Source organism: Tachyglossus aculeatus, chromosome X1 (assembly GCF_015852505.1).
Source record: "Tachyglossus aculeatus isolate mTacAcu1 chromosome X1, mTacAcu1.pri, whole genome shotgun sequence".
NCBI classification, from domain to species: domain Eukaryota; kingdom Metazoa; phylum Chordata; class Mammalia; order Monotremata; family Tachyglossidae; genus Tachyglossus; species Tachyglossus aculeatus.
Genome location: NC_052101.1, coordinates 103,508,160 through 103,534,883, shown reverse-complemented (window position 1 = coordinate 103,534,883; position 26,724 = coordinate 103,508,160). Strand labels below are relative to the sequence as shown.

Genomic DNA, 26,724 nt, shown 5'->3' with positions numbered 1-26,724 from the left:
GACTGGGCAATCGTTTGAGATTTTTGAGGAGTGGGGAAACCTGGCTAGTATGACATTTTAGAAAAAAATGGTCTGGGCAGCAGAGGAATGCATAGATTGGAGAGGGGAAGAGATTGGAGACAGGGAGAGTAGTGAGGAGGCTTATGCAGCAGAAAATCAGAGTATGGCAAGTGTCTGGACTAGCTCGGTGGGCCATTTGGATGGAGAGGAAGAGATGGATTCTGGAAATATCTGAGTAACTTATTTCTGCCAGGTAGTGTTCCCAGTGCGGGAAACCTTCTGCAATCTGTTGTGAGGAAGGAAACATCTTTATGTTAAATATATTGAGCTGTTGTTGTTATTCCCTGAAAGGAAGTAGTAAATTAGACACCACTGGAATAATAATAATAATAATAATGGCATTTATTAAGTGCTTGCTATGTGCAAAGCACTGTTCTAAGTGCTTGGGAGGTTACAAGGTGATCAGGTTGTCCCATGGGGGGCTCACAGTCTTAATCCCCATTTTACAGATGAGGTAACTGAGGCCCAGAGAAGTGAAGTGACTTGCCCAAAGTCACACAGCTGACAATTGGCAGAGCCGGGGTTTGAACCCATGACCTCTGATGCCAAAGCCCATGCTCTTTCCACTGAGCCACACTGCTTCTCTAATACTCTAAGGTATCTAATAAGATACCTTAATTCATTCAAGGCACTATGGAACCATTTACAGTAATAAATTACTGCTTCATTGCACTAAATGGGGACTTAGAGTGAATGAAGTATCCCAATGTGCCTAACTTATAACCCGGGAGTAACTTGGGCCCTGAGTAAATCTTGCTCAATAAGTGTTCTAAATTGGAGGGATATTTGTTTTGTTTTTTATAACTTCACTTTTAAAAACAATGAATCTTTATTTTCCATTGGCCAAAGTTACTTGTTAAAACATAACCATTTTTAATGGTACTTGTTAAGTGTTTACTATGTGCCAAGAACTGGTATAGATACAAGCTAATCAGGTTGGACACATTCCCTGTCTCATGTGAGGGTTAAGACTGTGACCCCTATGTGTGACAGGGACTGTGTCCAACCCGATTATTTTGTATAATAATAATAATAAGAAGAAGAAGAAGAAGAAGAAGGATGGCATTTGTTAAGCATTTACTATGTGCAAGGCACTGTTCTAAGCGCTGGGGAGGATACAGGTGATCAGGTGGGCTCACAGGTGGGGCTCACAGTCTTAATCCCCATTTTACAGATGAGGTAACTGAGGCACAGAGAAGTTAAGTGACTTGTCTCTACCCCAGTGCTTAGTACAGTGCCTGACACATAGTAAGCGCTTAACAAATACCACAATTATTAGAAGGGAGTAGGATTTAATCTCCATTTTCAGGTGAGGAAACTGAGGCACAGAGAAATTAGGTGACTTGCCCAAGGTCCCACAGCAGGCAAGTGGTGGAGGCGGGATTAGAACCCAGGTCTTCTGACTCCCAGCCTCAGGCTCTTTCCCCTAGGTCACACTGCATTTGAACTAAAGCTTACTTAGTGAATGCTCCCAGCAGATCCAGAGTATGCAGTAACTAGGAAACTGTCTGTTGCTTTTCTACATGTTTTTGCCCTGGAAGGCACCTTGGTATAACTACAATCAGTTTTTCAATCAGGCGTCAGAATCACCAAAAGCTATTTCATATTGTAGTCTAAGTGTCTGTTTACTCAGTTGTTACAAATTGCCTATGGGACAGGAATGTCTGTCACTTCCAAAGCAATTAGCATGTGAAAACTTAGCAAAAGAAATCTGTTGAAATACTGCAAAGAAGTTCCCTAAGAATAAAGCAGAGGATTATATGTATTTGCATGTTTCAGCACATCAAAATTATTTTGGTTTTGTACGCTACTAACAGAATGTTTGTGGCATTTCATGAATTAATATTTCGGTCACGTAAATTCATTTTCATTTTTTTAAGGATTGTTCTGAAGGTCACTGTGCTCAGGGAATGTAATGTTTCTGAAACAGAACTTCTTATCTTCCCACCCAAACCCTGTCCTCCCTTTGACTTTCCTGTCACTGTAGACAATAGCACCACCATCCTTCTTGTCTCACAAGCTCATAACCTTGGCGTTATCTCTGACTCATCTCTCTCATTCAACCCACATATTCCATCTGCACTGACGCCTGTTGGTTCTGCCTTCACAATATCGCTAAAATCCACCCTTTCCACGGCATCCAAGCATTTATCCTTTAGACTGTGAGCCCACTGTTGGGTAGGGACTGTCTCTATATGTTACCAATTTGTACTTCCCAAGCGCTTAATACAGTGCTCTGCACACAGTAAGCGCTCAATAAATACGATTGATTGATTGATTGATTATCCTGTCATGACTTGATTACTACATCAGCCTCCTGCTCACCTGCCTCTCTGCCTCGTGTGTCTCCCCACTCCAGTTCATACTTTGTTGCCTGGATCATTTTTCTACAAAAATGTTCAGTCCATGTTTTCCCATTCCTCAAGGACCTCCGGTGGTTGCCCATCTACCTCTGCATCATACGGAAACTCCTTACCATCGGCTTTGGAGCACCCATTCACCTTGCCCCCTCTTACCTTACCTCACTGTTTTCCTACTACAACCCAGGCCTCACACTTCGCTCCTCTAATGCCAGCTAACTCACTTTACCTCGATCTGGTCACCAACCAGTCACCCATGTCCTGCCTCTAGTCGGGAATGCTTTCCCTCTTCATAGCCAACAGGCGATCACTTTTCCCACCTTCAAAGTGTTATTGAAGGCCCATCTCCTCCAAGAGGCCTTCCCCGACTAGGCCCTCATTTTCTCTTCTCTCACTCCCTTCTGCGTCACCCTTGCACTTGGATTTGCACTCTTTATTCACTCATCCCCACAGCACTTATTTATATTAATGTCTACCTCTCCCTCTAGACTATAAACTCATTGTGGGCAGGGAATTTATCAGCTCTGTTATATTGTACTCTCCCAAGCACTTAGTTCAGTGTTCCGCACAGTAGGTGCTTAGTAAATATCACAGATTGATTGAAGTATGGTTTCAGCGTAGTGTCATCCTCTTTAGTAATGGAAGTAAATGGAAGTAATGGAAGTAAAGCACTTCACTTATGTGCTTACTATGTGCGAAGTACCATGCTAAATCCTGGGGGCAATACAAAATAACAAATCAGACCCAATCCCACAAGGGGTTTATAATCTAGGTGGGAGAGGACAGACACGGAAAAGAGAAAAGAAAAAATAGAGAAAAGTTTCAAACACTGGGGGCATGTAAAAAGAACAAAGTAAAAGTAGAAAAGTAAAAAGTAGCATGGCCTAGTGGAAAGAATACAGATCTGGGAGTCAGAAGGACATGGGTTCGAATTCCAGCTCCACCACTCTGCTGTGTGACCTTGGGCAAGACACTTAACTTCTCTTGTGCCTTAGTTACCTCATCTGTTAAATGGGGATTAAAACTGTAAGCCCCATATGAGACAGGGAATGTGTCCAACCCAATTTGCTTGTATTCACCCCAGTGCTTAGTACAGTGACTGGAACATAGTAAGTGCTTAAAAAAATACCACAGTTATTAGTAGATCTGGCTTCTGACCCCTACATTCCACCGAAACTGCCCTATCAAAGGTCACCAATGACCTACTGCTTGCCAAATCCAATGGCTCCTACTCTATCCTAATCCTGCTCGAACTCTCAGCTGCCTTTGACACTGTGGACCACCCCCTTCTCCTCAACACGCTATCCAACCTTGGCTTCACAGACTCTGTCCTCTCCTGGTTCTCCTCTTATCTCTCCGGCAGTTCATTCTCAGTCGCTTTTGCGGGCTCCTCCTCCCCCTCCCATCCCCTTACTGTAGGGGTTCCTCAAGGGTCAGTTCTTGGTCCCCTTCTGTTCTCTACCTACACTCACTCCCTTGGTGAACTCATTTGCTCCCATGGCTTCAACTGCCATCTCTACGCTGATGACACCCAAATCTATATCTCTGACCCTGCTCTCTCTCCCTCCCTTCAGGCTCGTGTCTCCTCCTGCCTTCAAGACATCTCCATCTGGATGTCTGCCCGCCATCTAAAACTCAATATGTCCAAGACTGAACTCCTTATCTTCCCTCCCAAACCCTGCCCTCTCCCTGACTTTCCCATCACTGTTGAAGGCACTACCATTCTTCCCGTCTCACAAGCCCACAACCTTGGTGTCATCCTCGACTCCACTCTCTCGTTCACCCCTCACATCCAGTCTGTCACCAAAACCTGCCGGTTTCACCTCCACAACATCGCCAAGATCTGCCCTTTCCTCTCCATCCAAACCGCTGCCTTGCTGGTTCAGTCTCTCATCCTATCCCGACTGGATTACTGTGTCAGCCTCCTCTCCGATCTCCCATCCTCCTGTCTCTCCCCACTTCAATGTATACTTCACGCTACTGTCCAGATCATCTTTGTGCAGAAACGCTCTGGGCATGTTACTCCCCTCCTCAAAAATCTCCAGTGGCTACCAATCAACCTACGCATCAGGCAAAAACTCCTCATTCTCGACTTCAAGGCTCTCCATCACCTCGCCCCCCTCCTACCTCACCTCCCTTCTCTCCTGCTACAGCCCAGCCTGCACCCTCTGCTCCTCTGCCACTAACCTCCTCACTGTCCCTCCTTCTTGCTTGTCCTGCCGTCGCCCCCCCGCCCACGTCCTCCCTCTGGCCTAGAATGCCCTCCCTCCGCACATCCACCAAGCTAACTCTCTTCCCCCCTTCAAAGCCCTACTGAGAGCTCACCTCCTCCAGGAGGCCTTCCCAGACTGAGCCTCCTCCTTTCTCTCCCCCTCCTCCCCCTCCCCATCCCCCACCCCACCTCCTTCCCCTCCCCAAGCACCTATATATATGTTTGTACATATTTATTACTCTATTTTACTTGTACATATTTACTATTCTATTTATTTTATTTTGTTAATATGTTTTGTTTTGTTGTCTGTCTCCCCCTTCTAGACTGTGAACCCACTGTTGGGTAGGGACCGTCGCTATATGTTGCCGAGTTGTGCTTCCCAAGAGCTTAATACAGTGCTCTGCACACAGTAAGCGCTCAATAAATACAATTGAATGAATGAATGAATGAATGGGTCTGGGAATCAGAGTATCTGGGTTCTAGTCCTGGCTCTGCCCCTTGTCTGCTGTGTGACCTTGAGCATGTCACTTAACTTCTTTGGGCCTCAGTTTCCTCATCTGTAAAATGGGAATTCAAGGCCTGTTGCCCCTCCCCCTTATACTGTTAGCCCCATTAGGATAGGGACTGTGTCCAACTTGATTATCTTACATCTACCCCAATGCTAAATCACAGTGCTTGGTGCCGAGTAAGTACTTAACAAACTCTATTATCATTATTATTATTAAAATAATCAAAAATGAAGGGCAAAGAAAGGAAGATGAACAATCCTTGTTGGGCAGGGAATGTGTCTCCCAACTCTGTTCAGTTGTACTCTCCCAAGTGCGTAGTATAGTGTTCTGCATACAGTAAGCGCTCAATAAATATGATCAATTCATTGATTGATTGAGACAGTCTTGATCTTCCTCCCCAATCCATGCCACAGTCTTTAGTTGCAAACTTCCACAACGAGACCAGGAGTTCGTGGTGTCATGGTCATCCACTCCTGGCTTTTGAAGTCTCCCCGCTCCTACTGGGATATAGAGTTTTTGTTCCCATGCTCTCAGACACGGGCGAGAGCAGCCCATGGGGGACCCAGGACTCATGGTCACATGGTAACCTGATCTGCCTTTATTTATTTTCTTACTTTCAACTTTTGCTTCATGATTCATCTGCACTGATGTGCCATTGTTTTTGTCCAGATTACCACAAAGCTAGCAAATACAATTTGCTAAACAAGTGATTATCATCATCTCATCAATCAATCAATGGTATTTACTGAGTGCTTATTACATACGGAGGACTGTACTAAGTGCTTATCCTGCCAGGATATTTTGATCACCTGGTGTGCACAGTATGTTGTTCTCTGTACAGTATTAGGTCTTCAAGGAACTTGCAGTGTAATGGGTGAAAAGAGCAGATATGATTGTTAAATATAAAAGCATTTAAAAGAGTGTGAGCATTAAAACAAATGCTCAAAAACAAAAGTAAGAAATTAAGCAAGTAACAAATGAATAAAGAGATGCACATATAAATTCTAGGGTGGCTGATAAGTGGGGAGGGAGAAAGGTTGTCCTTGCCTTCTAGGAGCTTTTCATTTTAAATGAAAATGAAAAGCAGTGATAGGAAGGAAACCTGGAAGCTAGGATGAACTAAAAGCCTAAATGAGGGACTGTCTTCCAAGTTGACTTTAGTTCACGCTATTTTGGCAGAGTTCATAATTGGATCTTGGGATGGATTGTATAATTTATTGCCCTGAAGTCACTTCATTAAATCATCAAGGTTTTCCTTTGTTTTTGATAAGCCCTTTGGAAAGAAAAATTAAAAGCCTCTCACCGAAAATGCATTTTTCTTTAATACGTTCCATTTTTACAGTCTTCCATGAAAAAACTCAGTTCTGCAGTCTTCCAGTTAGCTATCTGCCCATGGTGACTGACAATTTAATCCAGATAAGTGGACAAGAATGCCGACTTCATTTATTTGATTCCTTGTAAACGCACTGGGGATAGTAAACAGGTCCATCCTTTGAGCTTCTTTTCAATGTTACAGTGTTACATACTTTACAGGTTCAACATACTTAATTCTTTACATGATTCTTGCGTATGGTACTTGAGTAACAATTACTGGCCAAGACTTTGCATCCCTTGCTCCAGATTTAGAAACATAGATCCAGAGAGATCATTCAGCCTACCCCAAGCCACTAAAAAGTCAATGAAGAGTCTTAAGCATAGACTGCACGTGTATAGTGTGCTATTCATTAGTCTCATTTACTTTCTCTACAGGCTTTTGGGAAGCTAATTTTTCCTCTAAGTAGTGTTGTTGGTATTTTTATTTTTCGCTCCCAAATTTAGATTCTTGAAGAAATAATAAGCTTGCCGAGACACATTACCTTATTTACTTTGAGTATCCTCTTGTCATCAGCATGGGGTTACTGATAATTAGATGCACATGTGTAAATAAAATGATTAGGTATTCTCATATAAACATAATTATATCTGCCAAAAATAGGGCATGCAGAAATGCTGTAATCTGGTAATACAAGAAAAAGCAATTTGCATCTCTCTTCCTTTGTGTGCAAACACGTAGAACATTAGGGTGGAGTGTGTTTCCTGCAATTCATTCACTTGTTGAGGTCGATTACAATTGTGACTCAAGGTATTTAAGTACAACTGTGCCTTTTGCCATAATTAGGGCTCCCCTTCTAAAGCTGAAGTGATCTTTCTGACTGATGTTCTTCAAGGACATCCAATAAACTTTGGTTCTCCCCATAGACAATGCACTAGGGCAATACTGCATTAACCTCAGTCGTAAATTCTGAAACCCCTTGCCGGGGCGTCTTGTTGCTTCCTATGGTCCTTGCAAAGATGAAATGGAACATATTGGTTAATTAGTGTCATGGAGATCATAATTACTCTGTAGCTTTGACAAATTGGAAGGTCATATTTAGAGAGGGAGGGAGCTAAATGGGAGACTGTAGTTGAGGAGGTCTCATTCACTGAAACTCACTTGGGCAAATTGGCTCACCTCCTGTCCTTCGTCTTCAGTGATGTTGAGAGGAATAATACTAATCAAAACTATGATACATTTGAACAACGCGAAAGGACAAAGGTCAAAAAAGACAGCTGATTTGGAGGGCGGGTTGACTTGTTGAAAACACTCTATGGGGTGCTCTGGAATCAGCGTGGCTCAGTGGAAAAAGCATGGGTTTGGGAGTCAGAGGTCATGGGTTCTAATCCCAGCTCTGCCGCTTATCAGCTGTGTGACTTTGGGCAAGTCACTTCACTACTCTGTGCCTCAGTTACCTCATCTGTAAAATGGGGATTAAGACTGTGAGCCCCACGTGGGACAACCTGATCACCTTGTATCTACCCCAGCGCTTAGAACAGTGCTTCGCACATAGTAAGCACTTAACAAATGCCATCATTATTATTTCTAGACTGTGAGCCCGTTGTTGGGTAGGGACCATCTCTACATGTTGCCGATCTGTACTTACCAAGCGCTTAGTATGGTTCTCTGCACACAGTAAGAGCTCAATAAATATGAATGAATGAATGGAATGAATATATTTAGGAGCACACTTAAGTAGTTAAATGCCCAAATAAGAAGCAGTGTGGCTCAGTGGCAAGAGCCCGGGCTTGGGAGTCAGAGGTCATGCGTTCTAATCCTGGCTGTGCCACTTGTCTGCTTTGTGACGTTGGCAAGTCACTTCACTTCTCTGTGCCTCAGTTACCTCATCTGTAAAATGGGGATTAAGACTGTGAGCCCCACGTGGGACAACCTGATCACCTTGTATCCCCCCCCCAAGCACTTAAAACAGTGCTTGGCACATTGTAAATGCTTAACAAATGCCATTATCATTATTATTATTATCATTTTGTGGGAAATGCAATTAAAATGACTCCAGTCACTTCTTTCAAGTACTGTTTCATGTGAAAAGGAAGAATCTCAGTTTTCACCGTTTAATTAAAATGTGTTTTGAAAGAGACCATTTAAAGCAGCTTTGTGAACTTGTCACTCTTTCGAGTAATGATTTATTTCAGGTGAAGAGTACAAAATCCTGCTCTCACTAGTTTTCCCTCCTCCCCTACATACTGCCTGATTTATGGGAGGGCCAGAGAAATTATTTTGTTAGGGGATAAAGTTTTTTTGAAACATATTTGAAAGGCTGATTCAAGTGGCCATTACATATCATTGTGAACAGTTGGTTCTTGCAAAGCCAGAAAGGAAAACTGTTTTGGTTTTGATGATTTTTGCAACACAAGTGGTGTGTCGCAGTGGATTCTTCAAGATAATGGTAACTCATGAAGTCTGCATTCTCATTGACCAGAGAAAAAGGGAAAAGCACCACAGAGAACTAGTCATGATTAATTACACATTGATTATCTTTTACTCTGGATTATTTCCGTTTAAAATGGGTGCCTCTACAGGGAGCTGTTTTCTGGACTGCTCCTGCTGGACTGTTATCAAACAAAAACTCCTTATCAAACAAAAACTCTTCACTATTGGCTTCAAAGCTCTCCTTCACCTTGCCCGTTCTTACCTCACCTCCCTTCTCTCTTTCTACATCCCAGCCCACACACTCCACTCCTCTGGGGCTAACCTTCTAACTGTGCCTTGATCTCGCCTGTCTCGCCATCAATCTCTGGCCTGGAACGCCCTTCCTCCTCAAATCCGCCAAACAATTACCGCCCCTTTCAAAGCCCCACGGAAGGCACACCTCCTCCAAGAGGCCTTCTCAGACTAAGCCCCCTTTTCCTCAGCTCCCCCTCCCTTCCGCGTCACCTTGACTCTCTCCCTTTGCTCTCCTCCTCCTCCCCACCACAGCACTTATGTATATATGTATATATTTATAATTCTATTTATTTATATTGATGCCTGTTTACTTGTTTTGTTGTCTGTCTTCTCCCCCACCCCCACCCCACTCTAGATTGTAAACCCGGTGTGGGCAGGGATTGTCTGTCTTTATTGCTGAATTGTACTTTCCAAGAGCTCAGTATAGTGCTCTGCACACAGTAAGCTCTCAGTAAATATGATTGAATGAATGAATGTATGGACTGAAAGCCTTTCTACTTGATGGAGCAAAGTATGGGAAGAAATTCCTTCAGTTGTTTAAGACATCATAATTATTTTAGGTCTCTTCTATTTTCGTTTTACTCTACTATAGGCTTTGCTCTGGCCGCAGGAGAGCCCTTGCTCTAAATCATTCCAGAGATGACTTTTAATGGTGAATTTAAAGGACAGCACTTACAGTCATGGTTAAGTGCTTCTCTTTCTAAAACATGTGGTGGCACAGAATTCCTGGGAATGATTCGCTTTTGAGCCTAGGGCTACAACTTCCTTGCTCCCTGCATCCTGTGGGGAGAAAAATCCCAATTAGAAGCACTCATACGCCATAGAATCTAGGAAAAGAGGATTACTTCAGATTGAAGATAACTACACCCTTCCAGGCAAGTGTAGAGGAGCCAGCTCAGTTTTTCGGGCTGAATTCCTGTAATTATCCACCAGCCAGTTCTTCTCTGATCTGTTCTGTACCTTTGCCCCCTGGCTTCAATGCATGGTAAAGGGAAAGCACAGCAAGCCAAGCCCTATTTTGAAATGCTTAGACAGAGGAATACTTTTTCTTCTCTTCCTTCTTCTGCCCTCCTGTCTCTCAGAACAAAAATGCTCAAGGTCAAGAGCCTTATGCAATGAGTTTATGTTGACCTCCTGGCCCTTAAGACTTGGAAACTTTGGGTTGCCTTGTATATTTTAATATTAGATGCATTTTCAGTTTATCCATCCATCTTTGATGGGAAGAAAAGAATGATAATGGTGATGGCATTTGTTAAGCACTTACTACATACAAAGTACTGTGCTAAGCACTGGGGGGATACCAGGTGATCAGGTTGTCGCACGTGGGGCTCACAATCTTAATCCCCATTTTACAGATGAGGTAACAGGTTCAGAGAAGTTAAGTGACTTGTCCAAGTCACACAGCAGACATGTGGCAGAGTCGGGATTTGAACCCATGATCTCTGACTCCCAAGCCCGGTCTCTTTCCACTGAGCCATGTTCAAACTTGTCCTGTTTCTTTCTCCCTAAATGCTTTTATTTTTGCTACTTTGTTGCTGAGCTTGGCCTTGAAATGTCTTCCTGGCACTGACATTGTGAAAAGAAGCTCATCTCTCACTTGAATTGCCCCAAAGCTCAGTGTTTTCTTACAGATACAGAATCCCAGCACAATGTCAGCAAGGTGGTGCATATGGTGATCAATCAATCAATCAATCGTATTTATTGAGTGCTTACTGTGTGCAGAGCACTGTACTAAGCACTTGGGAAGTACAAGTTCGCAACATATAGAGACGGTCCCTACCCAACATGCAGTCACTACTTCTACTTCTCAGAAATGTCAGCCATAAACTCTCTGCTCTGGTTCCATAAAAAATGACATGTGAATGAAGTCAGAGAAAATTGATTTGTTTCACAGAGAAGCAAGACACAAGAAATGATTAGCAAAATTATCTAAATATCCAGTTATTTATATTTCACCAAAAAAAGAGGATGCATGATCCCCAGTGAACCATTAGGTGACGGGGTTTTTGTAGGGGACAATTCAAGAGTCACCAGCCCAGTATTCATGCACAAGATAGTGCATCAGTGAAATCTCTATTTCTGTCCCATTGTCATCCCCCAACCTAGTAATCAGTAGAAGGTCTTGAAAGAAGAATCATGTACAGGAAAATGATCATGGAATGGTTTTCTCTTGGCCGTCAATCAAGGAGATATAAACATTTACCAAGCTTCTTGTATTATATTTGGATCGAGTTATTTCTGTGAAACTCTGCTTGCAACCTTCTGTTCTCTAAACAGTGGTCCCCAACCTTTCCAGTCTTACCATTTTGATGGAGCAAAAGATCATTTGTGCCATTTCTGATGGGGCAAAGAGTCCTAACCGTTACTCCGAGCTTGCCCCTTTTGGAATGAGAGTGAATGGCAACACAGCCCCATCCTAATAATAGCATCAGATGTGCTCTGTAGCCAAGGAAGGCACATTCTAGGAGGGGTTGCGAGCTATAGGAGGTTTCCCCTGATTGAGAAGGAAAAAAAAAATCTTTGGCCGCAATAGTGAAAGAGACACCTGGAGTTGCTGCTTCATGGACTCCCTAGGATCTGTGGACCAAAGTTTGAGAAACAGTGCACTGTGTATTGCTTAGGTCTATTTGGTCACCTGCAAACAATATACTTTATAACCAACAGATTTTGGAGTAGAGAATGAATTCACTGCCGTTGGCTAAGTATGAACCACTCTCTTGAGCGTTTCCAGACTGGCTAAAGTTTCCAGAGCCACATTAGTAATGATGAAACCTTTTACTTGCAGATCTGAGCTATGCCTGGATCTTCAATGAGTATCCATCATACCAGGATAACCGTCGCTTTGTTTCTCAAGTGACTGGAAATCTGTACATTGCCAAGGTGGAAAAATCAGATGTCGGCAATTACACCTGTGTGGTAACCAACACTGTTTCAAACCACAAAGTGCTGGGGCCACCTACACCTTTGATACTGAGGAATGATGGTGAGTTGTACTGTGTACTCGATCTTTTTTCACGTTGGGAGAATTGTGTGAGAACTGTCAGATTGATATTTTTACTTCAAGATCGCCTGTCAAAATTCCTGCTGCATCAGTCATGAAGTAGGAGAATTGAAAATTACTTCATACTATAAATATTAGTTGAGCTTTTAAAAAAGCTCTGTTTTCCTCATCACACAACATGATTTGTTGATCTCCAGGGGAACAGATAAGGAAACTCAGTGCACAAAGAAATGGCATTCATTTTTTCTGCATTTCGTTCATTCATTCACTCATTCGACATTTACTGAGCTGCCAAATGGTGCCCGGGACAGGTAATTGCATACAGTAAGGGGCGGCAATCATTTTCCCTCAGTTGATTGCAGCTCAGGTCTATGGTTTTGCAGATTTGACAGGAAACTCACCACACCCCCTACTCCACAGTAAGTCAGAGCATTATACTTAGGAGTGAAGAAAAGATTTAGAAGATGCCAATCCCTGTAGTCCAGACTACAGTCTAGTCCAGCTTTCCCTGGTTCCCATAACTTTTACGACTTTCCCAGATCTGATCCCCATATCCCAAACCCTCCCCTCTGTACCACTGGGATTTTGTTGCTTCTGCCATGACCACTTCCTTGGCTTGTAATCCTCACCTGCTGGAGTTGGAAAGTAGGGGAGCTAGAGCCAGATTGAGGTGAAATAGGGGGAGACAAGGCAGTGAAGGAAGAGGAGAAAGGAGGGCAAGGGGAAGATTCAAGGCTTTTCTCTGGCACACCTCCTTTTCTTCTGCTACCACCACCACTTTCTCTCCCTCACCCCTACAACAGTCTATGACTGCTCCTCAGCTTTGCAGCCCAGAAGGCAAGGATCACATGCCAAGGACAACCCTGGAGCAGGGTGAGAGGGGAATGATGGCAGAAACATCAAGTCCTCAAATGAGCCCTCCAAAGAGGGCTCAAGGGAACCAGGAAAACAGGGGGCAATTTCAAAGTGCAGGAATTGGGGGACAGGAAAGTTGAAAACTCTAAAGCAGATGGAGGATCAGAACGGGTTGAGTTTAAGTGTAGGCATCTCAGTGGGGACAGGGCTAGGTTGACAGGAAAGAGGTTGTGGTTCCCTTCTGAGCTTAGGCCAGTAAAATTCACTCCTCTGATGGGTAACTACCACATTTATTTGTTCTTGGCAACAGCTCATTACCACCCTTTTCTGTAATGGATCCAAATTCTTTTCCAAAGTTATTCTTATATGAAAGGCATATTAATGTAGTGTTTATTTTGTGCTTTAGACAAAGGTTGAATTATGAGAGAAAAGAAAGTGAGAGAACTTGTGAATCATTGCAGGAGGACCAACTGGCACAGATTTAGTCCCTTTAAGAGGACAAGATGCTTTTAAGTCCCCCTGAAAATTAGTGGCAGGGCATCCCACCCTTTCCAGCCCAGGAGTGCCAACTCCCTGAAAGTGAGGATGACAATTCCCTGCATGGGATTGGCACAAGGAGGGCAAAATAATTAGTTAATGAGAAGCAGCGTGGCCTAGTGGATACAGCAACAGGCCTGGAAGTCAAGGGGACCTGCGTTCTAATTCCGGCTCCTCCACTTGTCTGCTGTGTGACCTTGGGCAAGTCACTTCACTTTTCTCTGCCTCATTTGCCTCATCTGTAAAACAGGGATTAAGACCGTGAGCCCTACATGGGACAGGGACTGTGTCCTACCCGGTTATCTTGTATTTACCCCGATGCTTAATGCAGTGCCCGGCACATAGCAAGTGCTTAACATATTCCACAATACCACAGTTATTATTAGTTTTACCCTCCTCGCCCCTCTCACACGCACACTCAGCTTTTTGGACAGGAAAAAGAGCCATCACTGCCCCCCACCCCAATCCCTTAAAGCTGAATATGAACCAGGAGTGAAGCCAAGATGTTGGCCTTATTTCTCAGTCCCCGCTGCCAACCTGGGATCCAGTGGGGACTCTCACCCCTGCTAGGCTTCAGGACCGGCTTGTGGTTGACTCTCAGTCTTGGAGCCCAGGGAGGAGCTTTATGGTTGAGCTAGAGGCCCACTTTGCCCCTGGACCATACAGGCAGCCTGGGAGTTCTTTGGGGACAAGGTTGGTGTCTGGCTTCAAAAGCCATTGGAGCAGCTCTACACAGCAAAAAACAAATACCAAAAGTACCGTATGCCAAAAAAGCAAACAAACCAACCTCAGCTTGCAGAGCCCCCTCATGACTTTTGGCCCCAGAGCTGAGGCCACCCTCCTCTGCTACTATCTCCCAAGTGGCAGCACCCCCAGCTCAGCTGGCCCACTCTGAGCTGGGCATTGTAGTTACTACCACTTGGCTGGCAGCAGAAGCAGCTGACAGAAATGGTGTAGCAGCAGAAGGTGAATAGTCTTTCCCTATCCTCTCCCTTTTACCTTCTTTTTTCTTCCCCTCTCCTCCTCCATCCCTTCTTCTTTGCCCCTTCTTCCTCTCACTCCCTTCTTCCGTTCTTCTCCATTCCCTTTTCCCTTATCCCCCTTTTTCCTTTCTCCCTATTCTCTGCCTCTACCCTTGGAAGCCTGTGAAGCTAGAGCTCCGATATAATCCACTCTTCAGAAGCTCCTCCCCAGGTTCATTCCTGTGAACAAAATGAAAAATGGGCATCTTGGATTGAGCCCGACTTGAACAATGGATTTTAGCTTTAAGTCAAAGCAAAATTTTTTAAAAATCTGAAATATCTTGCTAAGTTAAAGAAAGAGGTAGTCAGGTTTGCCAGAGATATCATATTCTCTCCATAGTTCCAGAATTAGTAATGCCAGTTACTAAAGATGTTCTAAATTGGCATTTTTAAGTAATCATTTAGAATTCTCCAGCCTCGCCAGCTTCTACCAAAAAGACTTTATATCCAAAATGTCTATTCTGGGGTGGTTTCCATTTCAGTTTGTCATGTCCCAAAAGGATAATGCAGTATTGACTTTTCTGCACTGAGGCATCTGATGAGAGACATCTCAGCAGGACACAGTATTCCAGAAATGTAAGGGACAGAAATATAGAGAAATGCAAGCCACAAAATATTCATATTCTCTTCAATCTAGCAAATACCTCATGCTTGGCTCTTGAATTTGTATTGATTTGCTCAGTACATCTTCATCGATATGACAAATTATTTTCATTAGAATATTTTATCATAAAATTAGCAGACTAAGGACCTCATTCTTCAGCAGTTAATGCCTTATTTATATCTAATTTCCCTAAGAGTTACATGGTGAAAATTCATAAAATACCTTTCTCATTTAACTTTCAGTTCATAAAGCTGATATTCAAACTAGGTTACTAAGCATAACTTAGAATTATTTTTTTTTATTTGGAGGAAATTGAGGAAAAAAATTTAATGCAAATTTTAATGCTTTGTAAGAGCAGCAGCCTAATCCTCTCTGGACGGGACCTAACATTCATTCATTTAATTGTATTCATTGAGCGCTTACTGTGTGCAGAGCACTGTACTAAGCACTTGTGAAGTACAAGTTGGCAACATATAGAGACGGTACCTACCCAACAACGGGCTCACAGTCTAGAAGGGGGAAACAGACAACAAAACAAAACATGGTGCAGCTATCGAAATATGCCATGATCTATGCTGCAGAAGAAAATCAGGCAGCAAGCCTGAAATACATTTAATTTCCCGTACCTCTCCTTTCTATTTTATTTTGTCAAACTTTTCTTGGGTGTCTGGGTGAAGAAGTTATTTATTGAATCCAATGTAGGTTGGATTCAACCTACATTTGTGGAGACATAATAAAATGGGTATGGAGAAGTGGCCTGGCAAAATCTTCACTTACCGCTTTGAAAAAGCTGCAGGTCAAATTCAGAGATGCAGTGAGCTGAAACTGCAGCAGGTTTTCAGAATCCTTTCATTTTTTGTTACATATCCTGGTTATGCGTATAAAGCTAAGCAAACACTATTCTCCTCATTTTCTCTTCACACCTTGAAACCCTTATACCATTAAAAGGTACATAGAGTCTGACTTTGTCTCCCTTCTTTTTTCTTCTGGGTGGCAGCATGACCTGATCCCGGGTCCACCAGTTGTCTACTGTGTGACCCCGAGCATGCCACTTAACTTCTCTGTACCTCAGTTTCCTCATTGGTAACATGGGGATTAAGTACCTGTTCTCCCTCCCTCTTAGACTCTGAGTCTCATGTGGGACAGGAACTGTGTCCAATCTGATAATCTTGTATAACACAGAGCTGGGCACATAGTATGGACTTGATAAATAGCCTGTTGTTGGGTAGGGACTGTCTCTATATGTTGCCAATTTGTACTTCCCAAGCGCTTAGTATAGTATTCTGCACACAGTAAGCGCTCAATAAATATGATTGAATGAATGAGTGAATAAATACCATCACTATTATTATCCTTCCTTTTTTTTCCTAAAGTTATTCTTCTGGAGAACTAAGTATTAATTTATGTCTTCCATTCTGTTGTGCTAAAGAATTGTTCTCTATTTAGTAAATATTCAAGGATTATTCATGAATTCACATGGTCCCATGAGTATAATAACCAGGCTGCCTTCTCTCAGTAGAAAATTTAAGTAGAAGGAAATGAAATATGAAAACCAACATAGGTCTATAATAGAAAGAGCCTTGGGCTAAATTCAGGAGGCCTACATTCATGTCCTCTCAATGGCTTGTTCTTGGCTTTGGCCAAGCCATCTGAGCCCACTGGGCTCAGTTTGCACGTCTGTATAATGGAGATAATAATTCTTGCTTCTTTCCTACCGCAAAAGGAGATTGTGAGCATGAATTAATGTGGGTATGAAATCACTGGCAGAGCAATTTAAATTTATCATCATTATCAACAGTACACCCTGGAGCAGTATATCGATCAATGTTAACCCAATGGTTTGTCGTTGATATTAATGATGATGATGTGTCACTAAAAGACTTTCTCCCTAAGGAGCTTGCAGTAGCTTACACATTTTTTTCGAAATGGAAGGTAATCCTTCCAACACCTCTGTAGGATAGCTAGACTGCATTAATAATTAATAATAATTGTGGTATTCATTATGCATTTACTATGTGCCAAGCACTGTTCTAAGCACTGGGGTAGATAACAAGGTAACCAGTTGGACACGGTCCCTGTCCCTCATGGGGCTCACAGTGTTAATCCTCATTTTACAGATGAGGTAACCGAGGCACAAAGAAGTGGAGTGACTTGCCTAAGGTCACACATGAAATAAGCATTCTTCCTTTTTTTCCACCTTTTGGGGAGGAGCTTCTGAAGTTTGGGAGTTGTGGTCCAAGCATTCGGAGTTAATTTTACTATATTTAAGCTCCAAGCCCTCCTTTAAATGCTTGGAGATTGGCTTGGTGATGTACCAGTGGCCTTTGGAGAGCGTCTCAAGAGTTTGTTACTACCATCTCATGCAGTGGAGTCATCTCCGACCCATAGCGACGCCATGGACACATCTCTCCCTGAACACCCCACCTCCAACTGCAATCATTCTGGTAGTGTATCCATAGAGTTTTCTTGGTAAAAATACAGAAGTGGTTTATGATTGCCTCCTTCGGTGCAGTAAACTCGAGTCTCCTCCCTTGATTCTCTCCCATGACAGTGCTGCCCAGCATGGATGAGTTTTGACTCGTAGCAGATTGCCTTCCACTCACTAGCCACCGCCCAGGCTAGGAATGGAGTGGGTAGGCCTCTGCTTGACTCTCCCTCCTGTAGCTGAGACTGGTAGAGGATTGGAAACTCTCCAGGTGAGACCCTGAGAGGGGAAGCACTCGGGCAGGTACAAGTTAATCAGGTCAGACATAGTCTCTGTCCCCCATGGGGCTGTCAGTCTAAGCAGGAGGGAGAACAGGTATTGAATCCCTATTTTACAGATGAGGAAACTGAGCCACAGAGAAGTTAAGTAACTTGCCCAAGATCACACAGGAGGCTAGTAACAGCACCAGGATTAGAACCCAGGCCCCTGTTCTTTCCTCTAGGTCATGCTGTTTCTCTGCTTAACAAATACTACTAACTCTAGACTGTGAGCTCGCTGTGGGCAGGAAATGTGTCTGTCGTTATATTGTACTCTCCCAAGCGCTTAGTACAGTGCTTTGTACCCAGTGAGTGCTCAATAAGGATGACTGAATGAATGAATGAATACTAAAAATAAGAAATTTAGGTCATGGGGAGAAATCAAGGCTTTTTAAAGGAAACTTGCTCTCTGTGTCTCTGTCACAGCAGTCAGTGCTTGTTTTTATTCTTTGACATCACATTTGAAGATATTTAGGTTGTAAAAGACATATTATGAGCAGAAGAAACGACTTAGATTTAGAAATGAGAGCTATTTTGCCACACTGTCTCTGCTAATATGATTTAATAGTCTTCATAGCTGATGATATTCTGAACGTCCGATAGATTAGGAGCCCGGCAGTCAGTTACAGACCTTCACCTCTGTCAAATCTTGACTAGATGAATTGTGCCCAAAAGTTCTCCGCTGGCCAGTGGTGACCTGTAAATTAGTGAAAGGCCAAAAAAGACCACAACTGTCCATCTTTATTGGTCTCGATACTGTACATTCAGCAGGTCTTCACTGGCAAAGTGAAAACAAGAATTGAGGGAATTAGCTGAAATAGTTCTAATAATTCATATCAAAACCCCAATTTCAACTGTCCCATTTGGGCCTAAATTACCCAGATTATTGTGGCATTTTCCCACCTTGATTTGGCAGTGGTGAAAGGCACCATTTTTCCCTCTTGGACTTGATTCCTCTGAACCTGTAAAGAACTAGTCGTGGAGGGAATGGCTTCAACTGTGTGGCAAAAATAGAAATATTACAGTCATGACTCTTGCTTGCCAACAACATAAATAAGGGAAAAAGTTAAAAAGTGGGCAAACATCAATCAGTTAACCAGTACAAAACTCAATCAATCCAACTTGTAAAGTATTTTCTCCTGGGATATAGGCTTATTCCCTCTAACTTGAAATCTGTCACCATGAATCAGCCTCCAGGAAGATGTGGTCCTCTAGACTGTAAGCCCTCCTTGTGGGCAGAGAATATGTCTACCAACTCTGCTACATTGTCCTCTCCCAAGAGCATAGTACAGTGCTCTACACACAGTAAGCTTAAATAAATAAGATTGACTGATGGATGGATGGATGGACTAGGAGTCAGAAAGGTCTAATCCCAGCTCTGCCACATGTCTGCTGTGTGACTTTGGGTAAGTTACTTAACTTCTCTGTGCCTCAGTTACTTCATCTGCAAAATGGGGATGAAGAGTGGGAGTCCCACGTAGGACAGGGGCTGTGTCCAACCTGATCAACTTGTATCTACTCCAGCACTTAAAACGGTGCTTAGCACATAGTAAGTGCTTAACAAGTACCATAATTATTATTATTATATTTATTAGACAAGGAAACTGAATGGACATTATCCATGTGATTCCTATCCAGCTCTCTTAGGTCCTGAGTCCCTGAATTTTAAATGTCAGGCTTCTCACTAGAACCTTCCTAGTGCGGATAGCCCCTTTCCCATTTTGGGGAAAAACAAACCATGATTTTGACTGCTTTTAAGACTCATCCTACAGGATATGCTACATGCCTTTATCCAGACATGGTAGATATGTCCCTTCCCAGGAAAGCAAAAAGAAATTTGAGCCATTTATCTAAATAATTCAGATAAAAATGAAGAATTGTAGCCTAAATTTATCCAAATTCTTTCTCTACACATGATAATTGCTCAACCTGCAGTTAGACACAGGCATTTCATCCCAAACACTCCAGCTACTGCTTCAGTGTCATAGCCTTATAAAGTGCCCAAGAAAAAGGACTGTAAAAGGTATTAGATTCATTTCCTGTTTAGCCCCATTCAGTGGCCTCATCATTCCATGGTGCTTCATCAGGAACAGCTGTAGACCAGTTAAGTTCAAAAGAGTACAGGTGGTAAGTGGAATGACTTGTGAAAAATGCACTCCTGTTTAGGGGTTCTCATTTTTTAAAAGGTTACATCTCTTTAAATTTTATGCCAAACTAAGACAGAGAATAGTTGAAAGGAAAGAAATGAAGATACAGTGGAATAAAAACACATACAAGGCCAGATGTAGCCCAATTAAACTTAACAGTTCACAGGTGTTCATAGAAAAGGCCCATAATTTACCTAAAGACATTGGCTAGGGTTGAAATTCTGAGGATTTTAATTCAAAAACACATTGTTATATGTACATGGAGACACCTTTAAATCGTGATGTTGACATGCCACATTAATCTTGATCATTTACCTACCTTCAATAGGTAAATCATTAGCAGTATTAAAATATTGCCATATGATCACATAAGTATCCCACAGATGTCAAGTACTATAATAAAGATCTTAATTCATTGGAATTCCTGTCAGAGTTCCTTAAAATGGTCCAATAAGATAGAGAACATAACTGTTTTAATGTTTATTGCAAGTTTAATTGCATACCTGTTGCACCATTGTTTTTCCAACAAAACTTGAATTCACTGAAGCAGAACCTCAGATATTCATTTCCTACTCTTTTATGTCTAGCCTAAACAAGCACATGTATGAAATGCTTGAAGCAGGCTCTGGCAAAATAATCATATTACTTTTTAAGTCATTTGTAGCCAAGAGCTCCAACATCAACATTTCATTTCCCTCCATAAAATAAGGTGATTCAGAGCATATTGTCTTGATTCCCTGAAAAAAAATATTTTATTGCAAAACAATGATTTTTTTATTAGAATTACACTATGAGGATATGAACGCCCATAGTACTAGAAGGTGTTAACTGGTTAGCTGATCTAATATTCAGGCTACTAATATTTATGGGACAGTGACTGTAATGTCTGAGAACCTCATTTTGGAATAAGTGCACTGTAGTGTTTGTGTGTGAGTGGTAGCTGGTTGGTCATTAAACTTGCTCTATTCACCATCCCTTTGCTGTGGAAGTTTGATGCCTTTTGGCTGTCACATTATTGCAGGCTCTTAAAGGGTATACTGGCCTTTTTTATTCAGTTTTCTACCTCCTTTTCCCTTTGTCACCAGACCCAGTGCTTAGTACACAGTGTCGGACACATAGTAAGCACTTAATAAATGCCGTAATTATTATTATTATTACAATGTGCTGTCATGAATTCCACTACTTAAGCAGTATTCAACTCTACCTCGCTGATGTTGATCCTTGGTTGTATGTAAGACTTGTTATGTTCAGGCCTGCCATAACCTTGTTTGTCTTCAAAAGTATTGGCAATCCCGCGTTATCCATCTGTAGTACTATGGCAACTCTGAAAAGAAGTTTGGAGTCACTGGCATGTCTTCTTGGGTGTGTGCCTCTAGAGCATCAGCGGCAGCATAAAGGATCTCTTTTATCACTCAGTCAGTCGATCATTTATTGAGCGCTTACTCTGTGCACGTTTAAGGAAGGTGTAGTGCAAGGGTTTTCTATGACGTGTTAGCCTGTTGAGTTGGAAGGCTTTACTGAAGGAGACAAATCACATTTGACACCAGCTTCCAGATTTCTTGTTCCATCCTCAAATGTGACTGCATAGAACAGGTTGGACAAGACTGGACATTTCCTCCGCTGGTAATGGGGAGAGGATCGCCAACTTGTACTTCCCAAGTGCTTAGTACAGTGCTCTACACACAGTAAGCGCTCAATAAATACGATTGATGATGATGATGATGATCGCATAGTGCCCCTTCAATTCTGCATGACCAATTTGACGTGGCATCTCCTCTTTCTGTGATGCGACCATAAAGCTTCATAGGCCTTCCCAGGCTGAGCCCCCTCCTTCCTCTCCCCCTTCTCCCCCTCTCCACCCCCCCGCCTTACCTCCTTCCCTTCCCCACAGCACCTGTATATATGTATATATGTTTGTACGTATTTATTACTCTATTTATTTTGTACATATCTATTCTATTTATTTTATTTTGTTAATATGTTTTGTTTTGTTCTCTGTCTCCCCCTTCTAGACTGTGAGCCCACTGTTGAGTAGGGACCGTCTCTATATGTTGCCAACTTGTACTTCCCAAGCGCTTAGTACAGTGCTCTGCACACAGTAAGCACTCAATAAATACGATTGGTTGATTGATTGATAGCAAAAAAATGGCCACTTTAGGCTGGGCTTATTATTCAGATGATAACATAAGCAGTGTTCAGGTCCAGTCTTTTCAAAAATATCCAAGATTTTTTTTAATTTTTTAAACAGTACCATGAAAGTGAAAATACTTTATTTTTGAGAAGGACAAATTTTGCTTGAGGAAATATATCCAGAAATGTAATAGGAACATGGACCACAAATTGAGTGGGAACATGCTTAGAGTACGTGTTAGAAGTAGAATTGTCTTTGAACTTATACTTCTGAAACTTGCAGGCGTAAAAGGGCAGAGTTGTATCTGCATACTGATAGGAGTCTTTTCTTTTCACTGTCATGTTGTGTCACGTGTCCTTATGTGTTTCCCATTTTTGAGCAGCTCCTCTGTCTGATTTTCCACAGCAAGGGGAGTCTGTGCAAAAACAGAAATGGAAGCTCAGATTGCACTTGGTTTTCAAAAAGATGCACCAATATTATTTAGGAATATACGCAGCAACACCTTTGGCAACCTACATCACCAGTGCCACTGAAACAATCAGTTTTAGATCATTTGTTAAACGTAGCTGTAAAGTTTCCTCTGAGAAATGACATGACCTCCATTAAGCACTTACCATGTGCTTAGCGCTGGGGTTGATGCAAGGTTTCAAATTAGACACAGTCCTTGTCCCACATGGGGCTCACAATCTATTTTATCCCCGTTTTACAGGTGAGGAAACCGAGACTCAGAGAGGTGAGTGACTTGTCCAAGGTCACACAATAGACCTGAGGTGGAGCTGAGACTTGAACCTAGGTTTCCTGACTCCCAGTCCAATAGAACACACTGCCTCCTGGATTGGGCATAGTTTGAAACATTTGAACAGTAAAAGATTTAAGAGTGGTAGGATAAATGCTAAAATGAATGTCAAAAATAATCATCTTTGTCCAAGGAATAAGGGGAAAAAAAATAGAAGATCTAAAATCTTTACAGGTAAAGCTCAATGAGTTATCTTAGCAGGTTGTAACTGAAGAGCTCTTTCCCGTTTTATTAGAAAATGTGGCAGATTATGAGCTGCATGGTTCACTACTGGCCAAGAGGATATTCCTAGCTTTTAAAAGTTTTTTGCTTCCCATATTTAGCGTCTATTAATCTTTCCTTGATTTGATTTGTAATGTGAGACACTTATAGGCATTTAAAGGTATCAAAAGATAAGCAGTATGTGACTCATCAAAATTTGGTTTGAAGGTGGGAAGGGTGGTCATAAAATTGAAATTTCAGTAATCAATCACTTACGTGGTTGCTAAAACAATATTTTGATACCCTAATAAAAAGTCTAAGTCCCTGTCACGTCCACAAGTCCTTCAAGAAACAGTGTTGTTAATCGTTCTGCATTGTTTCCTCAAAAGTGGCAGTTCTGTTTGATTATTCTAGTAAGTGTTGTTGTTTTCAAGTTACCTGAAAAAGAATGGACACTTCAAAAGTGGAAAGTATGGATGCATGAAGAATTTAATCTTAGGCAGATGGTATGGAGCTGTGATGTAAATTTTCCTCTGGCAGTAACTGGGAAAAGAGCCACAATTCCCGGCTGTTAGAGACAGACACTTTTTCAAATGAACGGATTAATTGTGCAAGTAATGATGTATATAAGAGTCTGCATTAACATAGAAACACTTGAGAATGTTGTTTTGAGGGGGAAAAAAACACACCAAGATTTAGCTTCCATTATGTGTTTACAGGGGTGATGGGTGAATACGAGCCAAAGATAGAAGTGCAGTTTCCAGAAACAGTCCCATCTGCGAAAGGAACAACTGTGAAACTGGAATGCTTTGCCTTGGGAAAGTAAGTTTGGATTTGTTCTTCTTCCTTTAGCTTGTGAAGGTACGGAATTTGCTTCAAGGTCTAACAGTTACCGCTTCTTGCACGACTGACAAGTAACGGAGACTGTGAGTGTGACTCTGTTTTTACTATTTTTCTGAGCAGCGAAGTACTGAAACGGTGCCAGAAAGATTAAGCTGCCACGGCTGATGTAACCATAAAGATGGAAGCGAAAGGTTCTGAAATTATGTTTCGCTCTATTATTATTGCCTGTGAGGTGCCATATTGTCTAACCTGGTGTGACACAAAAACAACGACCTTCATTTTTAGCACATTAGAGTCAACTACTTACAGAAACCTGGGCTTTTACTATGGGCCTGAGTCTCAGAGGAGGCATCATGCTGTTTTTGAATTTTGTTTAAAATTACCAGGCTTTCTCAAACATTTGAATTTCCCTCGGTTCATCAGGCATGACGTGACATCGAGGGTTTCCATATAGATACATTAACATTGAAAATTCTTGGAGAGTAAAGTACTGCGTGCTCAGTCATTTTTTGCCCATCTAGCTAACTTTCAATTATTCAGTATGTGATTATTTCATTTGTGAATTATGCAGGCCCTTTGTTTTTTTCCCCTTTTCTTTCAGGCTGCCTGTGTTTGGGCCATTTATAGCTCAGTTCCAAGGGAAATAAAGGGAGATGAATCTCAGACGAATAATAACCCTGGACGCCTCCCAGCCCTAGTGACCTAAAGTCCAGTTAGCAGTACCAATCAATGATATTTATTGAGCACTTTCTATGTGCAGAGCACTGTATTAAGGGCTTGGGGAAGGACAGTACATTAGAATTAGCAGACAGGTTTGCCCATAACGATCTTACAGTCTAGTGGGGGAGAAAGACATTAATATGAATAAGTAATTTATAATATATAATTTAAAGATATGTACATAACTACTGTGGGGTTGGGGGTGCAGCGAATATCCAATGTCTAAAGGTCACAGATCCAAGTGCATAGATGACACAAAAGGAGAGCGAGTGGGGAAAAGAAGGCTTAAATGGGGAAGGCCTCTTGGTTAAGATGTGATCTTTATAATGCTTTGAAGGTGGAGAGAGTGGTGGTCTGGCACATATGGAAGGGAAAGGAGTTCCAGGCTAGGGGAAGAATGTGGGACAGGGGTCGGCAGTGAGCTAGACGAAGTCGGGGCAAAGTGAGTAAGTTTGTGCTAGAGGAGTGGAGTGTGCAGGCTGGGGTAGAGTAGGAATTAATGAGGTGATGTAGGATGGGGCAAGCTTATTGAGTGCTCTAAAGCCAATGGTAAGGAGTTTCTGTTTGATGTGGAGGTGGATGGCCAGCCATTGGAGATTCTGAAGGAGTGGGGAGACATGGACTGTTCTTTTTGGTTGATAAATGATCCATGCTTCACTCTGCTGGAATGGGGAGAGACAGATGGCTGGGAGGTAAGCAGGGAGGCAGATGCAGTAGTCGAGGTGGGATTGAATAAGTGCTTGGATCAGCAAGCTAGCAGTTTGAATCGAGAGGAAAGGGAAGGATTTTAGCAATGTTGTGAAGTTGGAACCAACAGGATTTGGTGAGAGATTGAACATGTGGGTGGCATGGGAGAGATGAGTCAAAGACAACATCAGGTTTACGGGCTTCTAAGTTAGGGAGGATAGCGGTGTGGTCTACAGTGATGGGAAAGATGTGGGGGGCAGGTTTTGTGTGGGAAGATGAGGAGTTTGGTTTTGGACATGTTTAATTTGAGGCGTCTGCAGGACATCCAAGGAAATATGTCTTGAAGGCAGGAGGAAAAGTGAGATTGCAGGGAAGGAGAGAGGTCAGGGCTGGAGATGTAGATTTAGGAACCATCTGCATAGAGATGGTAGTTGAAGCCATGGGATGTGAATGAGTTCTCCGAGGGAGTGGTGTAGAGGGAAAATAGAAGAGGACCCAGAACTGAGCCTTGAGAGACCCCCACTTTCAGAGGGTGGGAGACAGAGGAGGAGCCAGTAAAAGAGACTGAGGAGCAGTGAGAAAAAGGAGAACCAAGAAAGGACATTGTCAGTGAATCCAAGGTTGGATAAAGTTTCAAGGAGAAGAGGGTGGTCTACAGTGACAAAGGTGGCTGAGAGGTCTAGGAGGATTAGGAAGGAGTAGAGGCCATTAGATTTGGTGAGAAGAGGGTCATTGGTTACCTTAGAGGGGGCCGGTTCTGTGGATTGAAGGGGGTGGAAGCCAGAGTGGCAGAGATCTAGAGAGAATTAGACAATAGGAAGTGGAGACAGCTGGTGTAAACAACTCTCCCAAGAAGTTTGGATGGAAATGGTAGGAGGGAGATGGGGCAATAACTGGAAGGAGTCATGGGGTCAAGGGAGGGTTTATTTAGGATAGGGGATACATAACTTCTCTGTGCCTCAGTTACCTCATCTGTAAAATGGGGATTAAGACTGTGAGCCCCTCGTGGGACAATCTGATCACCTTGTAACCTCCCCAGTGCTTAGAATAGTGCTTTGCACATAGTAAGTGCTTAACAAATACCATCATTATTATTATAAGCATGTTTGAAAGCAGTGGGGAAGAAGCTGTTAGAAAATGAACAATTGAAGAGGGCAGCCAAGGAGAGAAGAAGGGAGGAGGCAAGTGTTTTAAAGAGGATAGGGTCAGAACACAGGTGGAAGGGTTAAGATTTAGAGAGGTGGCGAGAGATTTCATC

At 42.4% G+C, this 26,724-nt stretch overlaps 1 protein-coding gene and 1 non-coding gene across 2 annotated transcripts in view; one reads left to right on the top strand and one right to left on the bottom strand.

Moving 5' to 3' along the window:
- The window catches only part of CNTN4 (contactin 4), a 910,670-nt gene that overhangs the window by 690,073 nt on the left and 193,873 nt on the right, over positions 1-26,724 (top strand). Inside the window, exons 7-8 of the mRNA XM_038772663.1 lie at positions 11,966-12,163; positions 23,936-24,038. Coding sequence (XP_038628591.1) covers positions 11,966-12,163; positions 23,936-24,038 — 301 coding nt within the window. The remainder of the gene's footprint in view (positions 1-11,965; positions 12,164-23,935; positions 24,039-26,724) is intronic.
- On the bottom strand, positions 17,776-17,913 carry LOC119920590. The gene has a single exon (XR_005448323.1). It is a non-coding gene; the product is annotated as a small nucleolar RNA SNORA7 (small nucleolar RNA).